The following is a 12,135-nucleotide window of genomic DNA, read 5'->3' on the forward strand; positions in this document are numbered from 1 at the left end:
CTAATTTTGTAGAGCAGTAATTTTGCAATTATTATTTGACCTTTGCAAGTACAAGTAATCAATTATGTATTGATCATTATATTTGTATTTATCATAACAGATTGCTTTATTCCCCTGAGGCAAATTGCTAGGACACCACCAGGTAGCAGACTACCACTAGCTAGCTCACCACCACCAGCTAGCGGACTACTACCAGCTAGCATACCATCACCAACTAGGATGTCACCAGCTGGGACATCACCAGGTGTGTTAGTACGTATGTATATCTTATTACACAAGTATCACCAAATATTTGAGGCTTTTTGAAAGTTACCATTTCAGTGTAAAAACATTTCACTCTATTAGCTTTTGTGTTTCTCCCCTTTGATAGTCAAAAGTATTGAATGATCCCAAAAAGGGAGCTATCAAAAAGCTGATCTTTAAAAGTTCTCTAATTTCAGATGATCTACATTATAGTCTCTTAGGACTACCTTGAAATGTTTGGTATTGCCTAGCTCTCTACTCTGTCAGTTTTGCTTTCTGTATAAAGGAGTTGCACTATATACCTGGAGCAAACTAGCTGCTTATGGCTTGTAATGTGATTTGCATTTTCTGTTTGTGTTTAGTATGCTGTTATTTTTCATATTTGTTTAGGGAGGTCCTTTGCTGATGCTGTGAGGGGATCACCTGCAGCTGGTAAGCTTGCTTGTGTTAGTATGTAAATTGATTACATGTAAATATGTGCATGAGTAGATATTATGAGGCCATGCTTTCTAGTATATTATATAGTTATACAACGGCCATGAGTGCTCTGCCTGATATAAACGCACGAGCTTGAGGGCCGTCAGGCCCGAAGGCAAGTGCGTTTATACAGGCAGAGCACAAGTGCACGTTGTATAACTGTTATGTACCACTCACCTAAAAGGAGAGTCTCATAAGACAGCTGTAACACTTATAAAGGCCAGGTTTCTAACATCGATTGTGGGTAACCAAACCGGACGTTGCGATGACGTTCCCCCTGCAGTACTGCAGCCACCTGAGATATTGAAAGCTAGTACGCTATGGGTTATATCACTAACCTGCATTCGCTGTTCGACTCTCATTATGTAGTGCTCAACATGCCAGCGTGATCACTCAATCGCCATATAGACTAAGCGCCAGACTAATCGCCATAGTGATTCCCTCGAGCGAAAAAAAGTAGCTAAATAGACGTTTTGAGTAAACAAAACCCAACTACTAAACGATACTAGTCTAATTCTTACTATTCACACTGGCTAAACTCGAATCTGGTGGCATGACAAAACTGGTTACCACAATCGAACGTAAAGGTTAGTATTATTTAGAATATATTTGTTTTATTGAGTCATTGTCGAAGTGGACTACAGTTTAATCTGGGCTAAGATGGCACCAGACTAGTAAGGTGTATAAGTACGTTTATATATATGTAGACTAGAGTTGTGGCCACCCGTGTTGGCTTTTTCGATCGCCATTGGCTGCTTGTAAACATTATACGTATCGGTGACGTTATGGCCCACAATCGACCTTTACATGTCAGGCTATAAAAGAATTTGAGTGATCTGTGAAGTGTCCTTCCACCTATTAGGTGAGGTGTCGTAGTGGTCTTCGCCACGGCACTTGTGCTATGCTGCATAAAACCGCAGCCAGTGCAATATCTGTATATTGCACTGCGGTTGGTGCATTATAACTTATAATGCACTCGTTGTGGTCTACAAAACCGCAACCAGTGCGTTATAAGTTATAATGCACTCGCTGCGGTCTGCAGCAGTGCAATATACAAATTATGGCACTGGCGGTGCCTTTGAACTGCCCACGCAGAGTGGTACATTACATATTATTTAAGGTAGTACTAAATAGTAGGAATCACAAATGTTTGCTTTTTTGCTCAATAAAGGGGGAGCCAATATCTCATTGCTTTGTATCATGGATTAATCCCATGCAAAAACACCTACAGTAAAACACTTCCAATGAGTTTTCTACATACTGTACGTAGATTCCCTAAAATTTCAGCACACATCTTCAAATGCAAAATTATCTAAAATTCAAAAAAAAGATAGCACATTATTTTTTCTTTGGCAGCTGAAACTCACATGATCTCTACAATAACCAGAGTCCAAACATCCTTGTAAACATGGTACAGCATTGTCCACTGTTAGAGAGGTCTCCTGGGTGATGACTTTTTGCAGTCACGCTGTGCGTGACTGATGGGTTTTGTATCTCAGTGTGTGTATTGGCATTCCTAAAACGAGAAACCCAACAAATACTAGCAATCAACATACTTTAGTCATGGATTGTGCAAGCCACATCAAGGACACATCTTAAAGGGCACCAGTTGTACATATTTACTCCTAATCATTCGGCCAGACCCAAATGAAATTATTTTATTTCTACAAAATTTTAAGGGAATCTACAGTATTAAGAGCATTACAGATCATTGACTAATTAACTTACTATATAACTCAATTGATAATTCTAACAAGTGCTGTATGATACTCATCTGGAGGATTTTATATTTCATTTATACTTGTTTACATCGTACTTAGGTACTTTACCACCATCTACAAGTACCACTGCAGCCTCTCCAAGTAAGTGTTTGTATTACATGTATATGTTGTATAGAATATTTTGCAAACTACACTGTATGCTATAACTTGGCTCATGATTTGGTTTATGATTATATTTGGTAATTAAGGGGGCTATTTGAAAATAAGCAATTTTTTATTCGTGTGCTGTGATTTTCATAGGACCTCCCATGGTGAGCCCGGTCATACCACCGACCATCCCAGGTATGTTGACATGCAACGTACACACTTACAGTCAGTACCAGTAAATCACTTCAACACATAGAAGATTGTGCTGGCCCATTTATTGTCACCATGCATATGTTGTCGGTTCCTATACATTTCTCAGCATTAATTATTAGCACCTTGGCTAGAGTTGGGACTGCTGATCCTACCAAGCATGAATGGCCACTCTGCTATCCATATAGAGTATTATCCATGGTACCAAGGAATCTAATATATATGCCTCATTTCTGTATGTGTATAGATACAGTTACAGTACAGTTGCATAATGAAAAGTTTGATCACACTATGCAAATAGACACTACAGTGAATAAAGCAAGTTTTGAGTAGACAAAGCCGTACCAGTAACATCAATCCAATGCTAGTGTATCCAGGTACAACAGACCCATGCTTCTTCGAGCATCATCTTCATAGGATATAGTACTACATTTCCTATGATTCTGTCTGTTATTTAGTGTGGAACGTGGTACTTTGCATTCAATTGCAGCTCTTTTCATGCTCATTCCTTTCTTAACAGTGTCCATAGCTGCCCTCATCTGAGCTATAGTCCATTGTTTTTTCTTGCATGAGTGTAAAACAGCAAGTGCTTACTGTAAATGGTGGAAGAGACATCCCCGTCCCTTGCGATAAGTTTTAGGTATTGTCTATATAGAAACAAATAGACATAGACATAAATACAAAACACTATTAGCAGTTTAACATACGTACACTGTGAAGGTGAAATCCAATGGATTCAGTAGGCATGAGGTTGCTCAGGTGATAGCTAGCTAGTAAAATCCTAAATATCACAGTGATGATAATTAGTATAATTAAAAGTGCTATTTGAAAAAAAAAAAAAAATCATGTGTTGTGCTATTCATAGGACCTCCCATGGTGAGCATGGTCATGCCACCGACCATGCCAGGTATGTTGGCATGTGATACAGTAAAACTAACTTCCTAAAATTGGATTAAGTTCCATATGTAATCACATAAGTTTTAGGATTTTTAACTGTTATGTTTTTTACACCACCTGCAGCTGTGACGCCTGCAAGACCACCTGCAGCTGGAACATCACCAACAAGACGGTCACCTAGGTCGTTGCCAAGGTCCACCAGAGGTTCTCCCTATAGTGGTAAGTTAATATGTAGTAATTGTAACATGAACCAGGGTGATTTATATGATAGCCAGGATAACTGCTTATGGGATACACGAATGAACAAAATATTGTGATGATTCAATTTTTGTATGTAGCAACAAACCAAAATAAATATTAGTTTAGTACACTGTTAATCAATTCCAATTAGGTTTGCTTGCTGGCCACCTGGTTTTTAGAAGTAGCACAACATCAACTTGTTTAATTTCATAGCAATGTTTTGGAAGTATTTCAGGTCATACTGAAAGCACTTTTGGGCTTTTACCAAGGCATCATGAAGGTATTGTGAGGAGGCTGGTTTTAGAGTGATACAGTATTTTAGCCAAACCCTAATATACAGTACTACCGTATGTATGGAATATTGGCTTACTATATATTGTACAGTGTTTATATTGTATCTGTCTATAGGCAGTAGTCCACGTAGGACATCTGAGGGTGTCCCAAGGAGTTCCTCTGGTAAGTTACACTAGTATGTATTTATTTATAATGAATCAGTGCAGTAAATGACATTAGTCGTGTTGTGGTTAAGCTTAAGGCCAGTTTTCCTTCTAAAACTCACAGCTCTTTGCTGCATACTAAACTTACCATTTTGAGTTTGTTTAGATTTACCCTTTTGTCTCATACTAAATCCATCTCCCACTTGTATAGTTGCCAATAGGACATAAGATTAAAAAGCTTGTGGTCTTTTAACTGCTATATTTTTTGCAATAGGTGGTCGTGGTGTCACACCACCTGTGGCAACGGCTAGGTCGGTACCTAGTGGTAAGTAAATGTGTAGTACAATGGAACCCCTTTAAGAGGACACCCAATGAATAGTGGACGTTATAATGGACAGGTCCCAGATAAACAGTGCTAGTAATTTTGTGCACTCCTTAAGGCCTTAACTCTTTATTAAGGAGAAATTAGTGTCCATCTTAGAGGGGTTCCACTGTAATTGTAATATGAGCCAGGGTGCACACTGTATGTACTATGCACCCTGTATGTATGTGTACTATACAGTCTTCTGTTGCTGGCTAATAGCCAGTGTTGGTTGACCAATCACCCAGTACAACTGTAACCACTGTATTCGGACATGTCTTAAATATTTTAGTATCATACAGTATGATAGTAGGACCACTAGGCGTGGCAAACAAAATAAAATCACCCAAAAGCAGCCTCAGTTTTCCCTGAGAACGCAAGGCAGCATTGGCTAGGTAAAACTAAGCCCAAACACAAGCTTTCAGACCTGAAATGCTTTCAACAAGTTGCTATGGAATTTTTTAAAAACAATTTATTAAATGTAATTTTCTATTGACTGACTTGAGTAACTGACTGACTGATGCCTTCAGACAGGCTACGAGCTTGATTTTTTCACTGTTCAACGTTGCTTCAGAGCGAAAGGTGCCTTTTGGCATACCGCAGTACATACAATGTATTCTTATAATGAATGGACTTACCAGTGTGTCCCATTCACAAAAGTGTTGATTTTGCGGTAGCACATGATGGCTTCTCTTTGTGACGGAAATCGTCACTATTTTTCATAGTGGCTATTTTGATTACAGAGGTGCTTTTTGAACAGTTCTTGATTTGTACTGCTGTGTAACGAGTTGAACACAGCTGACAATGAAGCGTATTGGGTACTGTACTTCACTTTTCAGACGATAATTGATATAGCTGGGGCGCACGGTGCCATTTCAGATGCGGTATACGTGGGTTCACAGCCAGTCATAATAATTATTTACAAAAAAAGTTAACAAACAAGTACACAAAAAATTGGAATTTTCAACTACACTGTAGAGTAGGGATCATAGCACATTGATAAAACAAGCTGGAGTAGTGCACTGTATTAAATCACAGTGAAACAATAAGAAGTGATATCCCTACTGTGCTCAAGATGCCATAATGGAAATACACAGTAGGGATATAGCACTTCTTATTGTTTTACTGTGATTTAATATCATTCACTACTCTAGCTTGTTTCAGTACTTTTTATGGTCCCTACTCCAGTGGAAAATTCGAATTTTTTGTGTATTTGTTATGTAGTTACTAATGTTACATGGATGTTGTTTGCTGAGGGGTGCTAGCTACATGTACACTGTACCTCTTATACTTGGCTAGGCTAACAAGGTATACTAATTTACAAGGTACATGTATACTCCCATATACCCTCAATTCAAGCACTGGGCAAGTATTATTATTCAGTGGCTGTTAATATATTTGTACAAATTCTTATGAGTGTGTAATATAATTTGTTTCCACTATAGCTACTGTATCAATTCCACCACGATCATCCCCTGCTGGTATGTACTGCATGTACATGTATGTGTACGTATATTTTAAAGTGTTTTCATCCTACTGTACCATACTAAATTCAGTTTGTCCATCATTTTAATATGTGAATTCTCTACACAATGCTTCATGGCTTCTCCTCACATAGAAAGGGGATATGCCTCCTTTTACCATGCCATTCCTGGTAACCTGCAAGGCCTGTTCAGTCGTTATACACCTGTTACAGCACGTAGGCTAGCTTCTAGTGAACTGGTTCAACTGGTTTCAGTTTCCAGCCACATGCTCTTCAAGTAAACGTGATGAAAACAGAAAGGTAAGCTTTAATACAGTCCTTCATTCATTGAATGAAGGTTTGTTTTCCGTAGCTCAAAATACGCTCTTCTTCTGCCACTGCTTTTTACCTTTATACTGTAAATTTCTAGCCATAACAACCAATGAAATGTTGCACTTCTCCTATTTGAAGTTTGCTTAAATTGCTGGCTGTATAATCACCACTTGTATACACAACACTGGATTATGACTGTTGGTTTAATAACATGTTTAGTCATAACTCAGTGGGCAATTAACAAACATCCCGTCCTGCTGGTATGTACATGTATGTATCTATATATTTTAATTAAAATGTTAGTATCCTACTGTACCAAATTCATAAGTGTGTATTTTGTTTTCAACTACAATAGGTGGCCAAGAACAGCTACCAACATCGGTCACCAGCACAATTCCAACCAGTATGTGTAGATTTTACTATATCGTTTGTTATGCTTCTTAATTTGTAAACGTTGACACATTATAAGTACAGTACTGCTCACTATCAAATACTGCCTTGAATTGCAGCAGCCATACACTTCACTTTCAGCTGTTCAGCCCATTACACAGCATTACAAATGAAGAACAGTGTTGAAATCGTTTCTCCAGGACCACGGAAAATAACGTACTGTAGGGAAGCCTTGTATTAATCTCCATGAATTGTAGCGGAATGCATGGCTTGTTAACTGGTTCAACTGGTTTTAGTTACCAGCCACACCCCCTTCGAGTAAACATGATGCGAACAGAAAGTTAAGCTTTAATGCAGTCCTTCATTGATTGGATGGTTTATTTTGTATAGCTTAAAATACACTATTCTTCTGCCATTGCTGTTTACCTTTTTATTGTACATTTCTAGCTGTAGCAACCAATGAAATGTTGTACTTTTCCTGTTTGAAATTTGCATACAGTGCTGACCACTTATATACACAATCACAACACTGGATTAATTACAACTATAGGTTTAATAACATGTTAAGTCATAACTCAGTGAGCAATGTGTTTAACAAGTACGGATCTCCATACCAAAAGTATCTATATAGTTAAGTAGTCAGTCAAACATACGTTACGGCAAGTATTTCATGGTTGTTATTGGATTAAAATATTTGTACAAAATTCTCAACAAGTGTGAAATATGGTTTGTTTTCACTATAGCTACTTTAGATCAATCAACGGTACCAGAATCATCCAATCCTGCTGGTATGTACATGTATGTGTATATTTTAAAATGTTGTCATCCTACTGTACAAAATTCACAAGTGTGATGTTGTTTTGTTTTCAACTACTATAGGTGACAATGACCAAGTACCACCACCACCACCACCGACACTATCGGTCACCAACAATGGTACGTGACATAGTAATTTTCAGCTCATTCCTTCAAGGAGTTTACCCTGTGGGCATGAAGTTCGATCTTATTTTACACAAATAACCAGTCGTAACTCAGTGATTCTTTATCAGGTTCCCACCAAACATGGTACCATTTTAATGAGCCCTTAAAGTGTGCCAAGTTTTGATCAGGGTATGCATTTGTATTTTATTGCAGATTTTGCCAAGTGTGCAAAAAGAAGTAGACAAAAATACTGAAAAGAACCCCAAAATTTTGGCCACTCGTATCACGGAAATGGCTGGGGAAATTTTCTTCAAATTTCATATGTAGACTCCCCTACTGCACAGGCACTTGTTGTAGCAAATATAACTGTAGATGGAGTAAACATCATATGAGTGCCTTTTTGTTTGCTTGGAAAGGAATCAAGTTACATGTAGAGATCATACACAAAACCCAACTTGTGTCACAATTACAAGATCTAGTTTCACGAATAGAAAACTATTAATTTTTATACCTACCAGGCAAACCGCTATGAAGAGTGAGCTGAAAACCAGTATGTAGATGGAACAATCATAGAAAATCCTTGCAGTGGTATAGAAGGATCTGAGTAAAAGCTGCTGAGTTATAACGTACTGTAACTGTGCTTAATTCTGGACAGATATTAACTTCAGTCACTTCAAATATTTATTGTCATATCTCAAAAACTAGCTACAGAGTACTTACTTAAAATTTCATCATATCATTGTTTGTAACAAACAAGTACAAGTGAAAATGAAGCACTATTGTGCCAGACCTCTCTGGGAAATCGATTATACATATGGATGTACTATTTCCAGATCTGTAGCATCAGATGATAACACAGGGCCGGAGCCCACGGCCCGGCCAATGCCGGACCACTTTTCAGTCACTTGAATTTGCAAAAAGATCGAGATACTCTAATAGAGCAGTCATCACATTATACTCTAATAGAACAGTCATTGTGATAGTCTAATAGAGCATTCATCAATACTCTTATTACACTGGTTCAGTCTGGTTGATCTAAGCCATTATATCCATTTTAATTGTCTTCAAATTACTTTCCAGTGGACCATCTGCATAGAATTGCAAAATAGGCTAACTGATAATGCATTTATTGCTTCAGTATCTCAAGAACTAAACTCACTTTGTATCATGAAAGTAAAATTAGCTACTAGCTATATATTAAATTGAATTAATTGGTATACAGTAGCTCAAAGTTACCAGGATATATTCTTGGTGTTAAAAGCAGAAAGAGACCATGTATGTAAAATAGCTTCCAGATGCCATTCCAGAACATGTATTTTCAAAATTTTTCCCAGGGAGCATTCCCCCAGACTTCCTTAGCTTAGCATGTTAATGCACGCTGTAGCTAGCACACACAAACAAAATTACAGTAGATAATCTGATTTAAATTTCAAATCAATAAAATGTAGTGTGCATGACTATGACCTCCATTGCAGTCCATGGCCTGACCACTCAGAATCTCTGGGCTCCGGCCCTGTGATAACACTGGATTGGCTTTGCTGCTTTGTCCTGGTTTGTAAAGAAAGGCCCCAATTTGCACAAAACAACAAATATAACTGTAGATGGAGTAAACATCATAGGAGTTAAATTTTAGAGTAGATTTTAATGCAAGTTAGAGCACAATTTACTATGTAGCCCAGCTAGTTTGTTTTAAAGCTACTTTTGTATCTTATACTAATGCAAAATTCTCACAAGTGTGTAATATAGTTTGTTTTCACCACTGTAGATCAATCACAGGTACGTATGTGCATACTGTAGTTTAATAATTTTCTGACTGAAAGATTTTGTCCACAATTTACAAGTGTACAATCACACAGACCGAAAAGATCATGAACTTTTCTGGCTAAAAATATCACCCTAAAACCAGCCTCACAATACCTGCATGGCACCTTAGCAGTATCAACACAAGAAAAAATATTCAGTGAATTTTCTACTGACCAACTGCCTGACTGATTGATTCCTTCAGACAAGTGTAAGTTGATATCGGTTAAGACTATGGGCTTGATTTTTTTCACTATGTGACGTTGTTTCAGCCTGTTGAGTACAATGCAGTGCTTCATGGACTTTACTGTATCCTCCGGCCTTTATGTCCCAATTATCTTTGCTGATAGCACAAGTTCGTCCTCGGTCAAAACAAAAGTCAAAAGCCAAGCAAGAAATTTGCAATACAGTGTAGGTCAAAAGACAAGTTTGATTGTAAAGTGAATGCCACAATTGATACTTAACATAACTATATTTTTTTTACAAAAATGTACAAAAATTTGGTCAAGAGTCAAGCACGGATTTTAACGTAAGTCAAGGATCAAAGCTTATTTTTCAAGTTTGACCACTTTGACCAAGGACGAAGATGGGAGTACAGAGTATATTGGAGTGCCACCCCCTTGCACTACAGCATGCACTCTTTCTGTATGGGAGAGTACACCATCAAAATATTTCTGTAATGCGTGCAGCATGATATCTTTATTATTCATCCTCTTTTTAAAGTTTGAACATACATAATGTTAAGTGTGTGCAATTATTTTATTAGGAGAGGCTGATGAGGTACCTGCAGGCTCTTCTAGTTCCACTGCTGGTATGTTTAGTTATATAAATATATCGAATAAAATAATCATAGTTTGTTTACTAGGTGGCCAGCCACCACTTGTGGCCACCAACACCACAACTACTGGTATGTAATAAATACTAAATAGACGACTCTATTAGAGTAGTGATTGTTCTATATATGTTAACTTTTTGATGTAATTATTGAGTGTACGTTTTTACTAGGCTCACCAGAGAGAACTGGGGTGCAAGCCAATTCTGATGCAGGTATGTTACATGTAGTTATAAAATATAATATGGTTTGTTTTCACTATAGCTACTTTAGATCAATCATCAACGGTACCAGAATCATCCAATCCTGCTGGTATGTACATGTATGTGTATATTTTAAAATTTTGTCATCCTACTGTACAAAATTCACAAGTGTGATGTTGTTTTGTTTTCAACTACTATAGGTGACAATGACCAAGTACCACCACCACCACCGACACTATCGGTCACCAGCAATGGTACGTGACATAGTAATTTTCAGCTCATTCCTTCAAGGAGTTTACCCTGTGGGCATGACATAAATTCGATCTTAATTTACACAAATAACTAGTCGTAACTCTGTGATTCTTTATTGGGTTCCCACCAAACATGGTACCATTTTAATGAGCCCTTAAAGTGTGTCAAGTTTTAGCTTGATCAGGGTATGCATTTGTATCTTATTGCAGATTTTTCCAAGTGTGCACAAAGAAGTAGACAAAAATATTGAAAAGAACTCCAAAATTTTGGCCACTCGTATCACGGAAATGGTTGGGGCAATTTTTCTTCAAATTTCATATGTAGACTCCCCTACTGCACAGGCACTTGTTGTAGCAAATAGCAGGGGTGACTAGACTCACGGACTGGACTTATGGACTGACAGCTTTTAACCAATAATCTAGGTATTATCCATCTCTTGCAACACTGGGGACACAGCTATCAAGTTACAACTGGTGGTGCTGCTCTTCCTTACAAGTCATGGCACTGGTGTGTGCACTAAATAATTAAAACATACTTACGATACACATGTTCTAGCAGTGATAAAGCGTGATAGAGGTTATTGTTGTAGCGTACATGTTTTCTTTTGTTGCTAGCACTGGTGTCAGGGCTGTAGTGATGAGCCAGTTTATTTGCATAGCCCCATCACCTCGCCCACACGGTGGTGCCACCTATAGCTACCTGCTAAGAATAATTATTGGTTCATCTTGACCTACAGCCCTAACATTAGTGCTAAAGCAACAAAAGAAAACATCTACGCTACAACAATAGCCTCTATCACGCTTTATCACTCCTGGTACACCATGTAGAGATGCCTAGGTTCAAATTCACTTGGCAGCGAGATTGCCCTGCATGACCAGATGTAAATTACAATTAATATACCACAGAACATTGTTATCTTAGGAAGGCTCTGCACAAAACTTACCATGCACAAAGCAACATACAAGTTAATAGAGTAATTGTCATTTACAGGATATGGTAGTTCCTCATAGTGCATAAACTTAATGTATCTATTATATTAGTGCAGTTGGATAGCTTAACTAGCTTCATTTACTTTTCCTCAAATTCAGCTGTGGTCACTTCATGTCAGTCTCATTAGTAGCTGTCAACTTCAGATAGAACCCAGCACACAATGAATGGTAGCACTGCCACACACTCCATCCTTGTAAGCTAGCCTGTATAATGCCTACG

General features: G+C 37.9%; 1 protein-coding gene across 1 annotated transcript in view; it reads left to right on the forward strand.

Annotated features, from left to right (window-relative positions):
* Positions 1-3,680: 3,680 nt before the first annotated feature.
* Positions 3,681-12,135, forward strand: part of LOC136269278 (uncharacterized) — a 32,881-nt gene continuing 24,426 nt past the window's right edge. Inside the window, exons 1-12 of the mRNA XM_066064849.1 lie at positions 3,681-3,705; positions 3,819-3,914; positions 4,344-4,391; positions 4,647-4,697; positions 6,179-6,214; positions 7,662-7,706; positions 7,798-7,854; positions 10,406-10,450; positions 10,505-10,546; positions 10,645-10,686; positions 10,736-10,783; positions 10,875-10,928. Of these exons, the coding sequence (XP_065920921.1) occupies positions 3,681-3,705; positions 3,819-3,914; positions 4,344-4,391; positions 4,647-4,697; positions 6,179-6,214; positions 7,662-7,706; positions 7,798-7,854; positions 10,406-10,450; positions 10,505-10,546; positions 10,645-10,686; positions 10,736-10,783; positions 10,875-10,928 (589 nt within the window). The remainder of the gene's footprint in view (positions 3,706-3,818; positions 3,915-4,343; positions 4,392-4,646; positions 4,698-6,178; positions 6,215-7,661; positions 7,707-7,797; positions 7,855-10,405; positions 10,451-10,504; positions 10,547-10,644; positions 10,687-10,735; positions 10,784-10,874; positions 10,929-12,135) is intronic.

Source organism: Dysidea avara, chromosome 1 (genome assembly GCF_963678975.1).
Source record: "Dysidea avara chromosome 1, odDysAvar1.4, whole genome shotgun sequence".
In the NCBI taxonomy this organism is placed as follows: domain Eukaryota; kingdom Metazoa; phylum Porifera; class Demospongiae; order Dictyoceratida; family Dysideidae; genus Dysidea; species Dysidea avara.